Genomic DNA, 22,079 nt, shown 5'->3' with positions numbered 1-22,079 from the left:
GAGGGTTGGAGCCAGGTGGGGGTTGGTCTCTTCACTCAAGGAAGAAGCAACAGGATAAGAGGAACTGTCTCAGGTTACTCCAGGAGAGGTTGAGGTTGGCCATGAGGAACAATTTCTGTCTCTTGAGGGTTGTTCAGGCCTGGCCCAGGCTGCCCAGGGCAGTGTTGGAGTCCCAATCCCTGGAGGGGTTTCAGAGCTGTGGTGCTGAGGGCCATGGGTTGGTGGTGCCTTGGTGCTGGGGTAAGGCTTGGACTCCATGAGCTTCAAGGTCTTCTCCAACCAACACCATTCCGTGGTGTCCTGCTCACACCTAGGGGTGCTTGGCCCAAGCAGATTGAGGACAGGATTCCCCTGGGGTGGATCTGGGAGGATCCCCTGTCCTCTGGAGTGGATCTGGGGTTATTCCCTGTCTCTGGAATGGATCTGAGGGTATTCCCTGCCCTCTTGTCCCAGGCCAGGCTCCCTCAGCTGCAGCAGTGGCTCAGGGTTGCAGCTATCAGTCCCTGCCAGTGCCTGCTTCTGAAAGGTTCCTGGAGATGGGGTTGGGAGGAGTCCCACCAGCTGGGACAACCTCCTGGCCTCCTCCTGCTGTCCCTTGAGTGGTTCCACCCCAGCAGAGCAGCCACAGTTCCTCAGTGGGCAGAGGATGCAGGCAGCAGACAGGGGGTTTCCTCAGCTGGGGGACTCCTGCTCCTCCTCCAGGAACCACCACAGCTTGTCTGCATCTTGGCAAGGTGGTGGAGCTCCTCCTGGAGCTCTCCTGTCTTCCAGCCTGATTCTGCTGCTGTGGATGGGAGCTGGCTGAGAGCTCTGCTGCTTGCCCATGCCCCAAAGCTGGGGCAGCTCTTGCTGGCTGCCCTCCCACCAGCCATGGCCAGCCTGGGAGCCCTGCAGCCATCAGTAGGTGTCCTGGAGGTGAGCAGCCTGGGGAGGCACCACCAGCACCTACAGAGTTCCAGAGACCTCCCTGCAGTGCTGGGGCAGCTCTGGAGTCCTCAGCACAGACAGGGACCTGTTGGAGCAAGGCCAGAGGAGGCCACAGCAATGCTGGAAGGCCTCTGCTGTGAGGCCAGGTGGGACAGTTGGGGTTGTTCAGCCTGGAGAAGAGAAGGCTCCAGGGAGACCTTCTGGTGGCCTTTCAGGGCTTAAGGAAAGCTGGGGACAGAGTTTTGAGCAGGGCCTGTTGTGGCAGGAGCAGGGGTGATGGTTTGGGACTCAGAGGGAGCTTCAGAGTGGAGAGAAAGGAGAAATGTTTGCCCCTGAGGGTGGTGAGAGCCTGTGCCAGGCTGCTCAGAGAGGTGGGAGCTGCCCCATGGCTGGCACCACCCCAGGTGAGGTTGTTTGGGGCTGTGAGCAACCTGCTGTGGTTGGGGATGTCCCTGCTGGCTGCAGAGGGTTGGTCTGGATCTCCAAAGGTCTCTTCCCACCCACCCAGCCTGTCCCTCACCTTTCCCTGTCTCACTGCTTGCTGCCATGAATCCCACCAAAGGATGCAGCACCAGGAGACCTCCCAGAGGATCTCCATCAGGTCCAGTCAGCCACCTTGACAGGAGAGGGCATTGAACATGGACAGTCAAGGGGCTTTAGAGCCAGGACATGATGCCAGGCTTGTGGGAAGGCACCAGCTGCACCCAGTAACAGGGGAAGTGTCTGTGGGAGCCTTGGTCAGTGCTGCTGCGACCACTGCAGGGGGTGGGGAGGGGAGGTGGTGGTGAGAGGTGGCACTGGCTGGAGGGGAGATGGTGGTGAGAGGTGGCACAGGCTAGAGGGGAGATGGTGGTGGGCAGGGCTCCTCTCTTTTTGTTCCTTCCTTCGAGCAGATCTCTCTGCCCTGCTTTCATGACAGCTTTGCTGGAGGCTCTGCTCTCTGCAGGCCCTGGAGAGGCCCTGGGCATGAAGGAGGGCATGATGCCTGCCAGAACCATGCCCAGGGTTCTTCCACTTCCTCCTGGGCACAGGAGCAGTCTCCTCCAGCAGTGCTCTTCTGCTGAAGGTTTTCGGACAGGTCCAGCACCCTGAGGCCCCCTCTGGAGATGCCCTGGCAGGGTGAGTTGCAGTGCTGGGGGGCAGACCTGAGGAGGGGAAGTTTGCTGGTCTGGCTGTGCCACCATGGGCAGAACATGGCTCTGAGGCCCTGGGGCATCCCCTGCCCGTGCTGCTGGGTGGGCCTAGGTGGGGCTGATGTCCCCAGGAGGTAGGGATGGGAGGTGGGAAGAGAGCACCTGGGGGACAGCAGAAGACAACCTCCACCATCAGCCTTTGGTTGTGGCCATGGGTCTGGCCACCCTGCTTGAAGCTCCTTGGTGGCACTTTTGGAGTCTCCTCTGCTGGTAGCAGCCCCTGAGGCTGGGCTGGGGCTGCAGAGCTTGGTGAACATTTTTGGGACCTGGTTAATTTCATCTCTTCCCCCAAGCCCTGCTGGCTCTTGATTGGCATCGTTCTGCACAATCACTGCTTAATTATGGCATGATGAGAGCCTGGTGGGGGCCTGAGCAGCCAGGTGATGGCAAGCAGCAGCTGCAGGCTTGGTGTGGAGGAGCTGTGCAGGCTCTGCTCAGCTTGGCTCACAACTGCTCTTGGGTTGATACCACCCCAACCCCCCCTATCCTTCCACCCCCCTGCCCCCCCCAACCCCCCTACCCTGAAGTTCTTTCTGCCTTCAGGCCCCAACCCAGCAGCAAAGCTGCTGGAGGTGAGGAGCAGAGTTGTGGCCTGAGGGAAGCTGCAAGACCCTGAGCCACTTCTGCAGCCCCCACAGGGCTCTCTTGGGCTCCCAGGCAGGTTCAAGGGCACAAGGCTGTGACCAACCTTGTGCTTGGATAGCCTTTTCCCAGCCAGTTCAGGACCAGCTTGCTGAGAGGACCCCTCCCCACCCCGATACCTGCTGCTCTGGGCAGTGCTGCTCCTCACTGGGCCATCTCTGCTAGGTGCCACCAAACCAGGTCCATCTCTGCCTGGTCCCCAGCTCACTGCCTGCTCATGCAGATCTTGTCCCCAGGGTGTGGTGGGCAGGAAATGTGGCATGGACTCACCAACAGACCAGCCTTGGTGGGGGTTCTGCAAGAGGCATGAAGTGGACATCACCAATAGGCCAAGCTTTGCAGGTGGCCTTGAAGAGGCATGAAGTTAACCCAGGGCAGAAATGACCCAGGAGAAGAGGGTGACAGAGCCTTGGAGAGCTGGTGGCCTGTCTTCTGCTGGGACATGTGCTGTGTGGGGCCAAGGGCAGAGTGTCCTGCTCTTGCCACTGCTTGTAGGAGCTGCTGCCCTTCCCTTCTCATGGTGGATCCCATCTGCTCCTGGGGACTTCTGGTGGCCCCAGGCCTTTGAACTGCTTGGAGCTGCCTGTATCTGAGTGTGCCAGATGGTGCAGCCAAGGGTGGTCAGAGCCTTCTCCTTGCCCTGCCAGTTGCCTCTTTGTGCTCCTTCCTCACTTCTTGAGCAGTCAATGAGGTTGGGGTTGGCCAAGGAAGAAGCAATGGGCAGCTTGGGTGCTGCCTATCTGCTGTGGGGAGGAACCTGCCACAGATCAAAGTGGGGCAAACCTGTGCCTGAGGGACCAGGTAAGGAGGCAACTTCTGGATTGCTCTGGGAAAGGAGCAGCCACCTTGAAAGGGACAAGCCATGGCCACCACAGGTTGGGTTTCTCCTCTTCATTCATTTTCTCCTGCTTTTGGAAGCTGTGAAGGAAGAGGGAAGCTTCAAGAGGAGCAGAGGTGGTAGGAACAATCCAAAGAGCTTTGCAGTCCTGGCCACCAGTGCCACCTATCACCTGAAAGGTGATAGGACCTGGAGGCCTGGCAGGTTGGAGAGAGCTGCTTTGTGCTGTGCTGCAGAGAAGCAGCAGGACCAGGTCATGGAGCTGAAGGTTGTAGGGTCGAGCAGCTGACAGTGGACATGTGGAGGTGGCCAAGGAGCATCTGAAAGAGCTGCTGAGGTAGTCCCATGTGGAAGCTCTAAGGGGTTAGAAGTGAATGAGTGGAAGGAGCTCCAGGAAGGCTGTGGGCAGGACAGTGTCTCCTGGAGCTGGCTGAGGTCCACCAGCATCACTGCATCTGGAAATTTTCCACGGGACCTGAAGGATCTCACAGGGGTTTCTCCAAGATTTGCAGTGGACTGTGCAGAAGCTCTGGAGATGGAGAAGAGCTGCAGCTGGCCTGTGGGAAAGCAAGGGCAGGTCACAGAATCCCTGAATCCCATCATGGTGGGGTGGGAAGAGACCTCTGGAGCTCATCTAGTCCAACCCCCCTTGCTCCAGCAGGGCCACCCACAGCAGCTTGCCCAAGATCACAACATCTGGGTGAGTTTGGAAGCTCTCCAGAGAAGGGGACTTGGTAGAATGTGGTGGAAGGTTGATTGAGTAGGAATGACTGTCTTGGATATGAGAGAGGAGAATGGAGCCAAGGGGACTACCCTCAGGAATGGCTGGGAGAAAGTCAAGATGATGTCAGCAGCTGCTGTGGACTTTTGCTCCAGGATCCTACAGCAGCAACTTGAAGGATCCTTGTAGGCAAACCCAGCTCCACCTGGGGCTTCTTCATCCAGGTCATGGAATCCCAGAATCAAGATGAAAAGCTGGACAAGCTGGAGAGGTGTCCCAGATAAACCTCATGAGGCTCAACAGGAGCAAGTGCAGGGTTCTGCACCTGGGCTGAACAATCCTCACTGTCAATACAGCCTGGGGGAGGAGGGGATAGAAAGCAGCCCTGAGGAAAAGGACTTGGGGGTGCTGGTGGGGGAGAAGCTGGACAGGAGCAGGCAGGGTGAGCTTGCAGCACAGGAGGCAAATCCCAGCCTGGGCTGCATCCAAAGCAGCATTGCCAGCAGAGCCAGAGAGGTGATTCTGCCACTTTGCTCTGCTCTGCTGAGACCTCACCTGGAGTACTCTGTGCAGCTCTGGAGCCCTCAACACAGGAAGGACATGGAGCTGATGGAGAGGGTCCAGAGGAGGGACTTGAAAATGCTCAGGGGGTTGGAGCAGCTCTGCTCTGAGGACAGGCTGAAGGAGCTGGGGGTGTTCAGCCTGGAGAAGAGAAGGCTGCAGGGAGACTTAAGAGCAGCCTGCCAGGACCTGAAGAGGGCTACAGGAAGGCTGCAGAGAGACTGTTTGCAAAGGGCTGCAGGGACAGGATGAGGGACAATGGCTTCAAACTAGAGCAGAGCAGATTGAGATTGGATGTGAGGAACAAGTTCTTTCCTATGAGGGTGGAGGAACACTGGAAGAGATTGCCCAGGGAGGTGGTTGAGGCTCCTTCCCTGGAGATGTTCAAGGTGATGCTGGAGGAGGCCCTGGGCAGCCTGATCTAGTTGGGTATGTCCCTGCTGAGTGCAGAGAGGTCAGACTGGATGAGCTTTGGAGGTCCTTTCTGGCCTGGACCATTCTATGATCAAGTGCAACCATTATCCCTCCTCTCCCAAGCCCACACCACCTCAAGCACCACGTCTGCAGAGCTTCCAAACACCTCCAGGCCAGGGCTGGATGGAGCAGAGCCTGGGAGCTGGCAGTGTGACCTCACTTGGCCAGGGTGTGCTCTCCAGAGCTAGCAGCCAGGCTTGCATGCTGCAGAGGTGTCCTGCTCTGCCCTGCTTGGTGCTCTCCTCACACACTGGCAGCATCTCAGAGGCTTCCATGCCTCATTACCATCTTGATAGTTCCTCAAATCACCAGCGACCTTCAGAGCTGCTGCTGGCGTGCATCCCACTGCCAACTCTCCTGGGGTGATTTGTGGACCTCCAGTGTTCCATTTATTTCTCCTGCTGTCAGCCTTCTCCTGCCTGCTCTTCTTGGTGGTGCTCCCCTGTGAGAGAGGAGCTGTCCTCCAGCCTGCTGCTGGAGGACAAGTCCCTGACTTGGGGTTGGACTAGATGACCTTTGAAGGTCACCCAAACCGTTCTGTGACTTTGCAGAAGAGAAAGGAGGTAGTTTTTGGGGAGAGGCTTGGCAGGAGAGGTGCTGGGAGATGGCATTCATGTGGCACCTCAAGGTCTGGGTGACTCAGGCTCATGAGTGCTGGCTTGAGGTGCTGCAGCTTGAAGAGCTCTTTGGCACCATCTGCTCCTCACCCTACCAGCCCCCTGAGGTGCTCTCTGCACCTCCTCTCCTTCTGGAGAAGTTTGTACAGCTAGGAGAGTTTGAATGCGCTGCTTGAGCTTGAGGAACCACCTTACTCACCTCAGCCTTTGCTGGCAGGACCATGCTTCATCAACCCCAGGTCCCTGAGACCTGTGGGGTGGCCCATGGCAAGGTGGAGGAGGCTGAGAGTTGGAGAACATTTGAAGTGGCTGAGCCACAAGTTCTTGGGCATGATGAGATGCAGCAGTGTGTGCTGAGGGAGCTGGCTGCTGGCTTTGCCAGGTCACTTCTCCATCAGCTTGGGCAGGTCATGGTGGGCAGGAGCAGTTCCTGATGACTGGATGAAAACTGTCACTGCTGTCTTCAGGCAGAGCTCCAGGCTGGTCGCTCCCACTTTGATGCCTGGGAAGGTGATGGAGAGGCTGACCCTGGAGACCATTCCCAAACACAGTGAAGGGTTGCGAGCAACCAGCCTGGATTTGGGAAGGGGGAAGATCCTTCTATAGCCAGGAGACCACCTTGTTGGGTGGCCAGGGGGAGGACTTCAGCAAGGTTTTGATGTTGTCTCAGATGTTCCATGGTGGAACGTGGACAACTTCCCATCCCTCCTTTGATTGGAGCAGTTTGCTGCTCCCCTTCCAACTCCCTGCTGAGCTTGGTGCCAGCCAGGCCTGAACCTTGAGGTCCTTCCAGCTCTTCAGAAGCAGTAGGTCCTTCAGAAGGAGCAGTGTGTGATGGAGAGCCAAGCTGAACAGAGCAGGAGGCTCTGGAGAGCTTTTGAGGAGCTTTCCTCCACAAAAGGCTGGCTTGGGAGCTGGCAAGAGAAAAGAAGCAGGAGAGACGGAGGTTGTCCCTTGGGAGGTCTTAGCAGGAGTTTCTGAAGTATGGAGGAGAGCAGCGAGACATGAGGAACCTGCCTTGGATCTGCTCCAGGCTGTGACAACAGCAGGACCTGTGGAGAGCAGCAGTGTTTGCATCTCCCCAAGAGGGGTGGAGAAGAGCCTGAGATGAGTCTTGTGTTTGCCTTCTGTCTCTGCTTGGTTTTGTTTGCCCTTCTCTGGGAGCAGGCAGTGGTGGGATTCCTGCTCCTGGAGGACTTTGCTTTGCCTGCTCTATGCTTGATCAGAGCTTTGGATCCAGCTGTGACCAAGAGATTGACACTGTGGTGGGGCAGGACCCCAGAGAGCTGGGCCTGTTGGGCCAGGACAAGGGGTGATGGGTTTGAGCTCCAAGAGGGGCATCAAGATTCGATAGCAGGGAGATGTTCTTCACACTGGTGGTGAGAGCCTGTGCCAGGCTGCCCAGAGAGGTGGGAGCTGCCCCATGGCTGGCACCATCCCAGGTGAGGTTGTTTGAGGCTGTGAGCAACCTGTTGTGGTTGGGGATGTCCCTGCTGCCTGCAGGGGTTTGGAGTAGGTGACCTTGAAAGGTCCTTTCCCACCCAAACTGAGGTTCTACTGCCCTGTGTGCAACCACAGGTGAGCTGAGCTTTTTGGTTTCTTCCCACCACTGGCACTTGTCTGCCTTGTCCATGAAGGGCAGCTGCCCATCCCAGCCCCACCTGTCCCTCAGGGCCTCCGGTGGACACCCAGGAGCAAGTTCCCCAGCAGGAGTGTGAGGAGGACTGCTTGCCAGGGGCTGCTGGTGCTTTGGATCACAGAAAGCATCAGGTTGGTTGGAAGGGACCCTCCAAGGTCATCTTGTCCAACCCCCCTGCAGTCAGCAAGGACATCTCCAGGCCCCTCAGGGTCCCAAGACAGGAGAAGAACCTATTGCCCTCTTTAACGTGGGAGAGCTGTTTGGCACAGTGGAGGCCACCAGCTGGAGCTGCTCATGCAGTGACCCCACAAGGAGGTCTTAGGAGCAACCCTGGGGTAGTGGAGGCCAAAAGGTAGCACAGAGGTGGCAGGCAGCAGTCTGGTTGGTTGCCCACAGTGGTGCTGCCACCCCATGTGTGGCACAGCAGAGACATCCAGGAGAGAGGAGCCAGGTCCCCGTGGCCACCATGGTCCTTTGTGGGCTCCAGAACAGATGTCTTTAGCTCTGGTGGGAAGGGTCTGCCTGGAGAGGTGACCTGAGAGGGCAGCTCGGGAGCAGGCCTCACCCTTCCACACCAGGTGGTCCAAGCCCATGTTGAGGAGTGGAGGGGTGCTAGAGGCAGGGTCCTCCTGCTGTGGGGAGGATGAGGAGCAGCTTCTGGTGGACACCTAAGGAGCCCTCATGGAACAAATGGGGTTGGTACCAAAGAATGATGGAACTGGTGAGCTTGGAAGAGACCTTTGGGATTAGCTCATCCAAGCAAGAGTTCATCTCTGGGGCAGTTCCTGGTTGTTGGGTGGCAGTGGTGTCATCTGCCTGGGGGTTCATGCATGTGGACCTCAGGAGCTGCTGGGCCAGCCCTGTTCCTCTTGCTGGGTGCATTGCAGCCTAAGGAGAAGGTGACACAGCAGGGGTCCCTGGGGCTGCTGGTGGCCTCATCCACCCCTGCCACCCCATTGCCAAAGGGATCAGCCACAGGAGGTTCCTCAGGTGTCAGCAGGGTGTCCCCATGCTTGCTGGTGGCCTCATCCCTGCCAAAGGGATCAGCCACAGCCTCATCTCTTGTGAGGACCTGATGGGACCCAGCAGCCTGCAAGCCTTTGTGCTGGGTGAGGTCTCAGGGCTTGTCTGCAGACCTTTGGTGGCCACCTCAGGGGAAGCAGCTGTCCAGCTGAGTTTAGGCTGCTGGACAAGTTTAGCAATGGAGATGGAACTTCTGCCACCAAAGCCTCAGGGCTGAGGTGTGATCACAGAGCTGGAGAAGCAGCTGGAGGGAACAGCAGAAGACCAAATGATGCAGGTTTAAAAATAGAGCCCACGTCAGCCTCTCCTTCAGCTGCTGGCCAGGGGCTTGCTGGGAGCTGAGGAATCCAGCTGGGAGTCTCCTCTCTGCCAGGGACTGCTGATGGCTCCTCAAGTTCCAAAGCCAAGTCCCAAGACATCCTGGGGGAACTTCTGGATGGTAGGGGGCTTGTTTGAAGATCTCCTTATCCGGGTGGTGGTGCAGGGTGTTAGGTCAAGGGTTGGACTCCAGGATCCTGGGACACTGCAAGAGGTTACCCAGGGAGGTGGTTGAGGTCCCATCCCTGGAGATATTCAAGGTGAGGCTGGACAAGGCTCTGGGCAGTCTGATCCAGTGGAGGATGTCTCTGCTGACTGCAGGGGGGCTGGACTGGATGACCTTTGTAGGTCCTTTCCAACCCAAACCATTCTCTGATTCTGTAATCTTGGGGGTCTTTGCCAACCAAACCCATCCCATGGCTGCACCTGAGATGGTGACCACAGGCTGCTGGCTCCTTGGTTTGCTTCTCTGAGCTCCAAATGCTGCACCAGAAGGTTCTCCAAGGCATCCACCAAAAGCTTAGCACTGGTGGCTGACCTGCAGCAGTTTTCTCTTGACCTGCAGCATCAGGCCAAGGGACTGCTTCCAACCCATCCAGCCATGACCACTTGTCCCAGGTGGTGACATGGAACTGGGGAAGCTGAGCAGCCTCCTCACGTCCTTGGGGCAGGCTGGGGCTCTGAGTGACCTTGAGGTGGTGGGAGGTGCACAGCAGCCATCTCCTGGGAAGGACAGGGGTGAGAGGGCTCTGCAGAACTGAGGCCACTGCTGGGCTCCCCAGCTCCAGAGAGACTGGGAGCTACTGGAGAGATGCTGAGGGGCCTGGAGCAGCTCTGTGAGGAGCAAAGGCTGAGAGCCTGCAGAAGAGCAGCCCCAGAGGGGATCAATGCTCAGCAAGAGCTGAAGGAGCTTTGGGGGGCAAGAGGCTGCGGCCAGACTCTGCTCAGTGATGCCCAGGGACAGGCCAAGGGCCAAGGGGCACCAAGTGGACCCCAGGAGGTTCCATCAGGAGCATCTTGTTTGGTATGAGGGTGCTGGAGGCCTGGAGCAGGCTGCCCAGAGAGGTTGTGGAGTCTTCTTCTGTGGAGAGCTTCCAAACCCCCCTGGCCATTGTGATCCTGGGCAAGCTGCTGTGGGTGCCCCTGGTGGAGCAGGGGGCTTGGTTAGACTGGGTGAGCTCCAGAGGTCCCTTCCCACCCCAGCATGCTGGGATCCTGTAACACCTGGGCACTCTGGACATACAGATGGGACACCTCCAGAAGGTTTGGTGATGCTTTTCCTGGGAGCAGCAGTTGGGTTCTCTGTGGCCATAGGAAAGGTTCCTGTGGTGACATTTGATGCATTTGTGACTTTTCCAAACCAACCCAGAGCTGTCCTGCAGACCCTGCTGGCATCAGGAGTGGGGGATGCAGTTGTAGGGAAGGAGGAGAGGACAGCTGACACCCAAAGTCCATCTGCTGGCTGTGGTGGCCACCGCAGAGAGCTCAGAGGGGTTTGGAACCTCGGGCTGTGCTGCAGCTCTGCTCTGGAGCCCAGTTCCTTGGTCAGGGGGACAAGACGTGGTTGCTTTGCCTGTGGCTCCTCAGGAGCTGCTGTCCTGCTCCCCTGGCAGCTGTCCTTTCAGCTGGTGGTGACTGAGGAGCTCCAGCTGCTCCTTCCCTGGGTGAATAAGGCTGCTCCTCATGGATTCTGTTACCAGCTCAGATCGTCAGAGCAGGTTGCAGGATCCCCTCTGTGTTCCTCTGAGCTTTGAGGGCTTTGTATGCTGGGAGGTTGTATGGTGGCAGTGAGGTGCTCAAGGTGCCACCGGGAGTGGGGCAGCTCCTGGGCTTTGAGCACAAGCCAGGCAGGACACCCCAGCTCTCAGAGTGTCCCCTGCTGTCACTTTGGCCAATTCCTTCCTTCCCTGCCTCCCTGTAGGGCTGAGGCTTCTCAGTGGCTGTCAGAAGTCGTGGGAGGTGGTGCCACCAAAGCCTCTGGTTGTGTCTGGGCCCCACCATTGTCCACCCTTCTCCCCAAGGCCCCTTTGCCAGCACGTGGCTGTGTGGTGGCCATTGTCCCTCTCTGGATGTGGGTGAAGGAAGCTGTTCACAAAAGCATGGAATGGGTTGGGTGGGAAGAGACCTCAAGAACATCCAGTTCCAAGCCCCTGCCATGGGCAGGGATACCTCCCACCAGCCCAGGTTACTCCAGGCCTCATCCAACCTGGCCTTGAACACCTCAAGGGAGGAGACATCCACAGCCTCCCTGGGCAACCTGTGTCAGTGTGTCCCCCACCTCAGCTGTGAAGAATTTCTCCTTAACCTCTTTCTGAAGGCTTCTTGAAGTGCTTTCTTCCTGCGACCTGCAGCCAGATGTTCTGTGCTCTACCCTTCCATGCCTCCCCTGCATCACCACCCTCTGAGGGTGCTCCTGGGGCTGGAGGCCACTCAGCTCACCTGTCTGTGTGTCTCCTTGCAGTGCTGAGCATCGGTGAAGGCGGCTTCTGGGAAGGCACGGTGAAGGGCAGGACCGGCTGGTTCCCGGCGGAATGCGTCGAGGAGGTGCAGATGAGGCAGTATGACCCACGGCAAGGTGAGCACACACCACACCCCCAGCCCCACCAGCCCCCTGCCCCTCCACAGCTGGGTCTCAGGGGGTTGGGCTGTGCTGCTGGGGGGCTTGGCCAGCAGAGCCATGGGCAGGGTGTGGTGCCCTCATCAGCAGAGGAACCATCAGGAACCATCAGAGGTTCTTCTGCAGGTGACAAGGAGTGATGGAGCAAGAGTGTGGCTTGGCCTGAACCTCCAGGTGGTTGACTTGTGTGTCTTCTAGTCCAGAAGGAAGAGGGAAAGTATTGCTGACTCAACCCTTGGCCTTCTTGACCCCTTCTGGAGCTCCAGCCCCAGCTCACAGGGGTTTGTTCTTCTGCAGGAGCTCCAGCCCCAGCTTAAACGGAGTTGGGGCATGAGCCCCTCCTGCACCCAGGGGCTTCCTTGCAAAACGTTTGGTTACATCAAAGTTGTGTGGACACCAAGCTGGTGGTGGGACCCTGAAACTCCATTTCTTCATGCTCTGAAGTTGTTGGCAGCTCCCCAGCTTGGCTTTGGCTTTTGCCAGCTGCTTCTTCTGCAGCCCAAGCCCAGGCATGGCTCTCAGGTGCACATTTATTGCAGGAGGTGGCTTGGGTTGGGTTAACTTCACGGCCATGGTGTTGCTCTGCCACCTCTTCTCAAGGTCAGACTTCTGAGTTCCACCTGACTGGGATCTTCGCTGGTGGAAGGAGTTGGCCTGACCATGCTTTGGGGGTGAACAAAGCCACCTCAGACCTGGGGATATCTCCAAGCATTGTGTGGCAGATCCTTGACCCAGCCTCTTGTTGGAGCAGTGGAGATGACAGTGACAAGGAGCAGAGCAGCTCAGGAAGCTCCTTGTGGTCTTCATTGAGGTTCAGAGGGAGCAGCTCTCAGGATTGGCATTTTGGAGGCGGCACTGGGATGTTCCTCTGGCCTGCTCTGAGGGAAAAGGCAAGGAACGTGCTTCTTGATCCACCTAAGGAGCCAAGGGCTTCTCTTACGGTGTCTCTGGGTCAGCACTTCCCTCCCAGGCCCTAGTTTGTAGATGCTGCAGCACTTGGTGGCTCTGGTGGAAGGTGTCCTGGTGGCTGTGGTGGAGGAAGGTGTCCTGGTGGCTCTGGAGGAAAATGAGCAGAGGTGGGCATCAGGACATCCCACCTGGTGGACCCAGCCTTGGACATTTCTTCTTTCTCTGAGAAGAGGAAGGTCCTGCTAAGTCTGGAACATAGCCCTCAGTGACTTCTCTGGAGGGAACCCTTTGGTAGTTCCTCCAGTTGCTACCTGCAGGCAGCAGTGGAGCTGGTGGGAAGTGTCACCACTTGTCCCCCTTGTGGCAAGGCCTTCTGGGGAAAGAGGTAGGAGCTTGGTCCACCTTCTGATCCTAGATGAGTAGGAAATGCTTTGAAATTGGCAGAGCAGCTGCTGGGTGCTGCCAGTTCTTGATGAGTCTGACGGACAAATGCCTTGGCCAGGGCCTGTCCCCTCCTCCCTGGCTCTCCTGGTGGAAGAGTAGAGGGTGGAACAAGGGTGTTGAGAAGGAGTGAGCAGCAGTGGTGGTTCTGAGTCGCCCAGTCCCACGCCGTGGGAGGGAGGGAAAGGCTTACCCCGGGGAGGTGGGGGAGTCCCCGTCCCTGGACGTCATTCCAGAACCGTGGCCCTGGCCTCTTGGGGCTGTGGTTTGGTGGCCACGGGGATGTTGAGTTGGTGGTTGGGCTTGGATGATCTCAGAGGGCTTTTTCAGCCCAGACAATCCTGTGGCAGCAGATGTGCCAGCAGCAGGGGCAGCAGAGCCCAGCACTGCCGAGGACCATGAGGTGGTGGTGATCACGCTTGGTCCTCCTGGGCTGAACTTGGCCAAGCGTGGTCCAGGGGCTGGCCTGAGGTTGTCCTTTGGGTCTGTGGCAGGTGGTGGAGCTGCAGCACCTTGTGGCTGCTTTGGGTAGAGGGCACTGTTGTGCTTCACTTGGTGCCAACCTCAGGTGATGCTGCTGTGGAGGTTGCAGAGGAGGAGGAGGATTGGGGAGGGTTTTGGGGAGCTCAACGAAGCACACAGCTCTCCAGCTTCCTGCCATGGATTGATCTTCTGCCTCCTGGAGGTCCTGCCCAGCCCCTGAGGAGGTCAGCTGCTGCTGCTGCTCTTGTGGTACCATCTCATGGCTGTCCCTTGTGTGTCCTGCATGCAAGGGGATGAGGGAGCTGCTCCTCCTCCTTTGTTCTCCTGGGCCAGCATGGAGCCCACCTCAGCTGAGGGGTAGAGAGCTCCATCCTGGAGAGGAGCTGGGGTGGTGCTGGGACCCTGATTGGTGTGGAGAGGAGCCATGGCACAGAGCTGTCCTGCAGCTGAGATGCTGGTGGGGGCTGTGTGGTGCCCATCTGCAGGGGTTGGGTCTGGTTGGCTGTAGGGGTTGAGGTTGGTGATGGTTGCTTTGGACCTATGCTGTGGCCATGGGGGAGAAGGGGAGATGGACAGCAAGAAACAGAGCCAGGCAGCCAGCTGGACTTGTCAGGCTGGGAAGGAGCAGCCCTGGCTGGCCCAGTTCGACCACTGTGTCTGTCCTGAGAAGGCCCTGCCTGGGGGGAAGGACCTCCCAAGGAGCTTCTGCCTTGGTGCAGCAGGTTGGGAGTCACCCCAGCTGAGGCCCAGCCTCGGGAGCATGAGGGAAGGGCTCTCCTGTGCCTTTCCAGCTCCTCAGGGTGGTGTTGCAGAAGGATCACTGAGATGACCACCTGCAAAGGCTGGGGTGGGGAGTGGACCTCTTCCCTCAGCGCTTGGTGACCAGCGTGAAGGTGGCTTTCTGGGAGGACCTTGTGACAGCTGGAACCAGTGCTGCAAACTGCTCTGCTGTGACTTTCTGGCTTGGAGTTCAGTGCCCTCCTTGAGGTTGTAGCCTTGATGGTCCTGAGAAATTACTTCAGCATGGCCAGAGCTGGAACCCTTCCTGGCCTGCTGGCCACCAAGTCACCCTGTGTGACCCACCTGGTGCTCAAAGGTCACCCAGGTGGAAGAGCTTCAGACCAGAGGAGTGAGGGAGCAATGCCCAACATGGGTCTACCATGGCTTCAGCATGGATAGGTCTTGCCTAGCCTGCCTGGTGGCCTGTGCAGGAGGAGAGGCTGCTGGTGGTTGAACACCTTGGCTTTGATCAAAGCCATGAACACCATCTTCTGCTGCAGGGTCCTACCAGCTGTTTGCTTCTGCCTGGAGAAGTGGTAGCAGGAGTAGGTGTGCAGCCCACAGCACCTTCCTTGGTAGCAGGACATGAACCTAGAGGCAGCTGAAGGCCTTGGTCACAAGAGAGCTGCAAGTGGTGGAGTGTTGACTGTGGTGGTGGCCAATCAACTTAATCAACATCACCTTCCAAAGCTCAGCAAACCCCTCAGCTCTTGTGGGCCTGGAGCACCTTCCAGCCTTCCCAGCAAAGCCACCTTTCCCCTCCAGCATGCAAGAGGTGGGGACAGGTCCTCTGGCTGCTTCTGACATGACTTTAGGTGGTTTGATGGCCATGGTGGTCTTAGGCTGATATCTGGACACCAGGATCTTGGAGGTCTTTGCCAACCAAAACAATTTTGTGAGATGCCTGCTCCTGAGGGTGGTGAGAACCTGGCCCAAGTTACCCAAGAGAGGTGGAAGATGTCCCATCCCTGGCACCATCCCAGGTGAAGTTGTTTGGGGGGCTGAGCTGTGGGGATTGGAGATGAGCAGCATGGGGAGGCACCACCAGCACCTGCAGAGCTGAGCTCTGGGCTTGGAGGCTCCAAAGTGCCCCCTGCAGTGCCCATGCCCCAAAGCTGGGGCAGCTCTTGCTGCTACCCTCCCACCAGCCATGGCCAGCCTGGGAGCCCTGCAGCCATCAGTAGGTGTCCTGGAGGTGAGCAGCCTGGGGAGGCACCACCAGCACCTACAGAGTTCCAGAGACCTCCCTGCAGTGCTGGGGCAGCTCTGGAGTCCTCAGCACAGACAGGGACCTGTTGGAGCAGGGCCAGAGGAGGCCACAGTGATGCTGGAAGGCCTCTGCTGTGAGGCCAGGTGGGACAGTTGGGGTTGTTCAGCCTGGAGAAGAGAAGGCTCTAGGGAGACCTGGTAGCCTTTCAGGGCTTAAGGAAAGCTGGGGACAGAGTTTTGAGCAGGGCCTGTTGTGGCAGGAGCAGGGGTGATGGTTTGGGACTCAGAGGGAGCTTCAGAGTGGAGAGAAAGGAGAAATGTTTGCCCCTGAGGGTGGTGAGAGCCTGTGCCAGGCTGCCCAGAGAGGTGGGAGCTGCCCCATGGCTGGCACCACCCCAGGTGAGGTTGTTTGGGGCTGTGAGCAACCTGCTGTGGTTGGGGATGTCCCTGCTGGCTGCAGGGGGTTGGACTGGATGAGCCTGGAAGGTCCCTAAAGCCTTCCATGCTCTGCCCCAAGAGCAGTGTTGTTCCCCCATGCCATAACTACGAGAGCTGTCCCCACTCACTCTTGAAGGCCTTGCTGCTGCCTCAGCTTTCTTCTGCTCCCTGGGGACTTGCTGTGTTCCAGGAGCTTACTGAAGATGTTTCTCCAGAGGGATCTTTGCTGAGACCCTGGCTAGGGCCTCTGACCTAGAGCTCCTGTTTTGAAGGTCCTCATCTCTTTTAGCAGTGGTTCAGCCTCTCCTGGAGGGTTCCACTAGAAGCAAACCTCCACACAGTCGGTGGGCACCATCTTTTCTGTGCTGTGAGGGCAACCAAACCAGAAGTTCTGCTTCTTGGAGGAGTTAGACTCCATCCCTACCTGCCTTCTTCTTCATAGCTGTGCTGGACAAGCCCCAGTGGCAGGAGATCAGAGCAGGAGGTCTGGGGGTTGGTTGTGTTGGGTTTATTCTTTTAGCAAAGTAAAATCTCAGCCAAGGTTTTGTTGAGTCTCTCCTTCATCTGAAAACCTTCTGTAGGGCAAAGTCCACTTAGATGTCCTTCAAGCCTCTGAAGTAAGTGAGCCCTGGAAGGAGAACTTGAGTTGGTGGCAACCAGGGTTTGTTAATCTGAGCTGGTAGCAAGACAAAGAGCAAAGAACAGGAATGAGCAAGGAGGTTCTGCAGATGGCCAGTGATGGGCCACCAGGCTTTCTAGGTGAGCAGAGGCTGTGCTGGAGGAAGCAAGTTGGATAGAGATCTTCCTGCAAGGGCTTGGGCTCATCAGAGATGACCTGGATGGCACTTCTGGAGGTCCTTTTGTGGCTTCATTTCCATAAGCCCCTCCAAGTGAGGTGAGCAGACAGCTCTGACCCATCACTGCCTGGGAGGAGAGCAGGTCCCTTCCATCTGCACCTTCCCAGTGGCAGAGAGAAACTGGAAGGTGCCACCAGCAGCGTGGTGGTGCAGGTAGGACCTCCCTCATAAATCAGGAGGCGTCAAAGCCATCAGCTCCTCGGTGCTTCTTGTGGCACAGGCCAGAGAGCTTCACCAGCTTATGACATCTGAGTGGGGAGGACTTGGTCGGTTGAGAATGGTGCAGCAGAGCTGCCAGAAGCACCTGGAGAAAGGCTGTGTCTGAAGCTCCCAGGATGAGGGTCAGTTGTGGGGGAAGTGTCCTGCTTGGATTGGCCACACCTGGCTGACCAGAGATGTTCCTGGGCTCTTCTACCCTTCTCAGTCAGCAGATCACAGGGAGGTGAGGAGGGAATGGTCCTTCCTCAAGGATCTCCAAGCACCAGCCAGTGCTGGAGGTGATGCTACTTGTGCTGGTTTGGGGCCAGACAGATCGTCTCTTGCCCCGAAAGGGACAAAAGAATGAGACTCACACAAACGGATTGGAGAGTGATGGAAAGTTTAAATGGAAAAGCAATTGGTGAAGCTACAGAGAACTACAAACCACAAAGCATAGTGACAAAGAGTATCCCAAAGCGTACAGAACCCCTCACAGAATTCCCAAAGCTTCCCAATCCTTCCCTTCTTCCCACCTGAGGGTAAACCCAAACCCCCCAGGGCTCTTTCTTCCTCCTCCCGCTGCTAGGCAAGTCTCAGGCTGGCCAGGTCTGAGACTGCCCCCCCCCCCCATTCTCCTCCTGGCATTAGGCCTAGACAGGCCTAAGAGGCCTTGAGGATACTCCCCCGGCATTACCCGATAAGAGAGGACATCTCCTGTGGGAGCAGAGAGGGAAGAAAGAGGAAGAGAATGACTTTGCAGATGGCCTTATAGGGTGCAGGATTTATGGGTAGAAATACGTCGTTTCCTGTGTCCACCCCTGTGGGTGGGCACCCAGGACACCAGAGGTGTATCTCATGCGGCAGTGGCAGGGGGCACCCAGCCTAAACTGCCACACTACTCCAGCAGCTTCACAGTATGGTGGGGTGAGAAGGGACCTCTGGAGCTCATCCAGTCCAACCCCCCTGCTCTACCAGGGGCACCCACAGCAGCTTGCCCAGGGGCACAATGGCCAGGGGAGGTTGGAAGCTCCCCACAGAAGGAGACTCCACAACCTCTCTGGGCAGCCTGCTCCAGGCTTCCAGCACCCTCACACCAAACAAGTTGCTCCTGATGGAACCTCCTGGGTTCCAGTTTGTGCCCCTTGGCCTGTCCCTGGGCATCACTGAGCAGTCTGTCCCCAGCCTTTTGTCCCCCACAGGTCCTTTAGGTCTTGCTGAGCACTGAGGAGATCCCCTCTGGGGCTGCTCTTCTGCAGGCTCTCAGCCTTTGCTCCTCACAGAGCTGCTCCAGGCCCCTCAGCACCTCTGTAGCTCCCTGGGTGGAGGAGCATTGGGCTCCTCTTTGGTCTCAGTCCCTTCATGTCCTCCCCCCAGCCCAGTTCATCATTGCTCCTCCTGCAGTAGCTGCCAATCCCTCCATTGCTGGCACTGAGGCTGTTCCAGCCAGCTTGGCTGCGTGGCACCAAGCCTGCAGAGCCTTTGGTTTTGGCATCTGCTTGGCAGTCTCCTCCAGTCAGGTGCTCCACAGTCTGGCTTGGGACATGTGAGTGAAAGCTGCAGCGGGCAGCAGGGCTCAGGCTGGGGAGCCAGGGGCTGGGGCTGCAGCAGCTGCAGGCCTGGGAAGCTGCTTTGCTTCCCCTTGAGGGTTGTCCAGGCCTGGCCCAGGCTGCCCAGGGCAGTGGTGGAGTCCCCAGCCCTGGAGGGGTTTCAAAGCTGTGGAGATGTGATGCTGAGGGCCATGGTTTGGTGGTGCCCTGGCAGTGCTGGGTCAAGGGTTGGACTTGGTGACCCTAAAGGTCTTTCCCAGGCTGCTTCTCTCCCAGAAGCTGCCCTTCAGCAGGTCCAGGCTGCCTTGGGCAGCCATGGCATTGCTGTGCTCCCACCTGCTGTCCTGGGCAGCCCTGCCTGGCCTTGCCTTTGGAGCCCTGCCCCCAAGCCCTTTGCAGAGCAGCTGGAGCACAGCCTGCCCCTGCCCTCAGCCCCTCCTGCTCTCCAGGCCATGGCTCTGCAGCCTTCCCCAGGCTCATTGCCCTGCTGGTGCTGGGCCCTTTGCTGTGTCCACCTGGCTGGGCCTGTTCCCCCAAGCTGCCCTGCTGGCCTCTTGCTCCTCCTCTAAATGGAGAGCCTCCTCCTCCTCCTCCCTTCCCCAGCTCCTGTCATCTCTCACCTCAGCTCTGCTGGCCTCAGGACAGCTCCAGCAGCTGCTAGATTTAGGAACTGGGGAGGGAAGGAGCCTCTGGACTGTGGACAACCCTCCCTCTCCCTCCCCCCTCTCCCTCCCCCCTCTCGGTCCATCCAAGACCAGCTCTAGACACCCCAGCAGCCTGGTTGTGCTCTTGGGGTAGGGTCTGGTGTCCCCATGACGTGGAGCTGAGACTCCTCTGCTGCTATGGAGGGTGGTTAGAAGCTGCCTCAGGTGCTCCAGGTGGAAGGGTCATCTCCTTTGGCTCCTTGTGGTATGCTGAGGGGTCCTTACCTTTTGCTCCTTGGTGTGGAGAATCCATGCTGGTGGGATTAATGCTTGGCTCTTTGGGACAGCGCTGCCCAGGACCATGATGACAGGGCTGGGTGGAGGACCACCTCAGCAGAAGTTTCACAGGAGGCCCCCAGCCCTCCTTGCACCTCCAGGCTCCAAGAAATCTCCCTCAGGATTCGGTAACGGCGAGGGGAGGTGCAGTGATGAGGTGGCACCGCACACAGCTTGGGTCACCAGGGCTGCCCCTGGCCTGCAGGTGGCTCTCAGCATGATGAAGCCACCATAGGAGGCTGCTGCTCCCCGTCTCTGGTGTCCTGCTCATCCTCCCCGTCTCTGATGTCCTGCTCGTCCTCCACGTCTCTGGTGTCCTGCCCCTCTCCCAACAGGTGTTCTTGCTGGGGGCTGTGGTGCACTGCCTGCTGGTGCTCTGGTGTCACTTGGTGCTGCTGCATGTCCCCTGTGATGGGATCCCACCACTCAGATCACTCCTCCCTTGCAAAGAACCCCTTTGAGCACCCCCCCACACACACACTTGTACACACCTGGACCTCAGTGGTGCTCTGATGATCTCCTGCCTGTACTACAGAGCACCTGCAGATGCAGGACCTGAAATACCTGCAGGGAGAGGCAGGGTGGGGGTGAGAGGATGGGGCCAAGCTCTTCCCAGGAGAGGAGGCAGGAGCAGGACAAACTAGGGCCTGCCTCCAGCAGCTCCAACAGGTTCTGTGTTGGGTGAGTTTGTCTCCTGCCTTTGGTCAAGGTTGATGCTCTTCAGCCCCACCAGCACCTGGCAAAGGATGTGTGACACAGAGGGAGGGTGCTGAGGGTGGAGGGTCCCTGCTGAAGGCTTGGGACAGCCCCCAGGGGGCAAAACTTGTTCCTTGTGGCCAACCTCAATGCGCCCTGGGCCAAGCTGAGGCCATTTCTTCTTGTCATGTTTCTTGGGAGAAGAGACCAACCTCCACCTGGCTTCAGCCTCCTTTCAGGAAGCTGTAGAGAGCCAGAAGGTCTCCCCTCAACCTCCTCAACAATCCCAGGTCCCTCAGCTGCTCACAAGTTCTCCAGATCCTTCTCCTTCTTCTGTAGACCCTTCCCCAGCTTTGTTGCCCTTCTCTGGACCTGCTCCAGCTTCTTAATTTTCTTCTTGGAGTGAGGGGCCCAAACCTGACCCTGGGATTCCAGGTGTGGCCTCAGCAGTGCTGTGCATGCAGACAGCTGTGTCTCTACAGAAGGGGAAGGCTGAGGAGCCTCACCCATGGTCTTTGCTCTCTTCTTCATCCCTCCTTCCCAACTGCCCTCCTTAGGGCTTCCTGAGTGTAAATCAACCCCTCCTGATGCTGCACCTTCAGGAGAAAGCATTGACAAAGTAGAGGAGTCAGCTTCGGTGGTTGGAGTCCATCACCCTGCTGTAGCCATGAGCTGAGTCAATGGAAGCTGCCCAGCTGGGCTGCTGGGAGGACTCCGTGGGGGTCAGGAGATGGATCTGGGGTTGGTGGTTGATGATCTTCCTCCTGCATGGTGAATGGTGTCTGGGAACATCTAGCTGCAATCCTTTAAGGTCTCCATGTCTCCTTGACCTTGGTTGGGTGGCCACTCAGCCATGGGGCAGGCTGCTGGGCTTCAGCAACCCCCAACCCCTGGCAGCTCCTTTGGTGCCAGCTGGCAGGTTCCTGGGCTGCAGGCCCTTCAGCCCCTCAGGGAAGGGTCCTCCAGCTCTCAGCTCCAGATGTGTCTCTCCTTTTGCAGAAACCAGAGAAGACAGAACCAAGCGTCTCTTCCGCCACTATACTGTGGGCTCCTACGACAACTTCACCTCTCACAGGTAGGCTCCAGCTTCTTTGCTTTGGGTGGTCAGGAAGAGCTTCCTTGCCGTGGAGGAAGCATCTCTCTGGCCTGTCAGAGCAGCTTGTGTTGGCCTTTGTGTCATGGGAAGGAAAATTCTGTGCTGATTTTGCTTGAGTCAATGACAGTCCCAGGGCAGGGCAGCCTGGCTCATGTCTTGGGTGAGGAACCAAACGTTCTGGAGAGCTTTTGGAGTGCTCTGGGAGCTGTGGTGCATGCAGATGCAGAGCTGCAGCTTTGCTCTGCAGGGGTGGATGCTGCCCATCAAGGCAAAGATGGCATAGGGACAGCTGCCACCTCAGCCTGGTGGCAGCACTGGGTGTGCCGCCTGGAGGGTCAGCAGGGATGTTCTGGTCTGTGGCAATGGAGCTGACTCACCCAGGCATGGAGACCAAGCTTTGGAGAGACCAAGTTGGTCACACTCCCTAGGGAGTGGGCAGTAAAGAAGGGGGATTGGCACTGGGTTGTGGTGGGGCTTGAGTGCATGTAGCTGCTGTATGTGCTCCTAGGAGCCTGGCATCTAGCAACGAGTCTGGTGGGGCTCAGGAGTGAGCTTTGGGGCTGGTGGGGCTCAGGAGTGAGCTTTGGGGCTGGTGGGGCTCAGGAGTGAGCTTCGGGGCTGGTGGGGCTGTGGCTCAGGAGTGAGCTTCGGGGCTGGTGGGGCTCAGGAGTGAGCTTCGGGGCTGGTGGGGCTCAGGAGTGAGCTTCGGGGCTGGTGGGGCTCAGGAGTGAGCTTCGGGGCTGGTGGGGCTCAGGAGTGAGCTTCGGGGCTGGTGGGGATGGGGACTCCAACACTGCCCTGGGCAGCCTGGGCCAATGATTTACAAGCTGCAGTACTGAAACCTTCTGTGCTCAACAGGGAAGAGCCTCAGGTCA

The 22,079-nt window shown here is 58.0% G+C and overlaps 1 protein-coding gene across 1 annotated transcript in view; it reads left to right on the top strand.

Annotated features, from left to right (window-relative positions):
- The window catches only part of LOC128980865 (SH3 and multiple ankyrin repeat domains protein 3-like), a gene marked incomplete at its 3' end in the record, with an annotated part of 226,171 nt that overhangs the window by 125,336 nt on the left and 78,756 nt on the right, over positions 1-22,079 (top strand). The window contains exons 13-14 of the mRNA XM_054399419.1: positions 11,415-11,528; positions 21,108-21,183. Coding sequence (XP_054255394.1) covers positions 11,415-11,528; positions 21,108-21,183 — 190 coding nt within the window. The remainder of the gene's footprint in view (positions 1-11,414; positions 11,529-21,107; positions 21,184-22,079) is intronic.

The sequence above is a fragment of the Indicator indicator genome, chromosome 3 (genome assembly GCF_027791375.1).
Source record: "Indicator indicator isolate 239-I01 chromosome 3, UM_Iind_1.1, whole genome shotgun sequence".
NCBI classification, from domain to species: domain Eukaryota; kingdom Metazoa; phylum Chordata; class Aves; order Piciformes; family Indicatoridae; genus Indicator; species Indicator indicator.
This window is presented reverse-complemented; position numbering and strand designations above follow the sequence as displayed.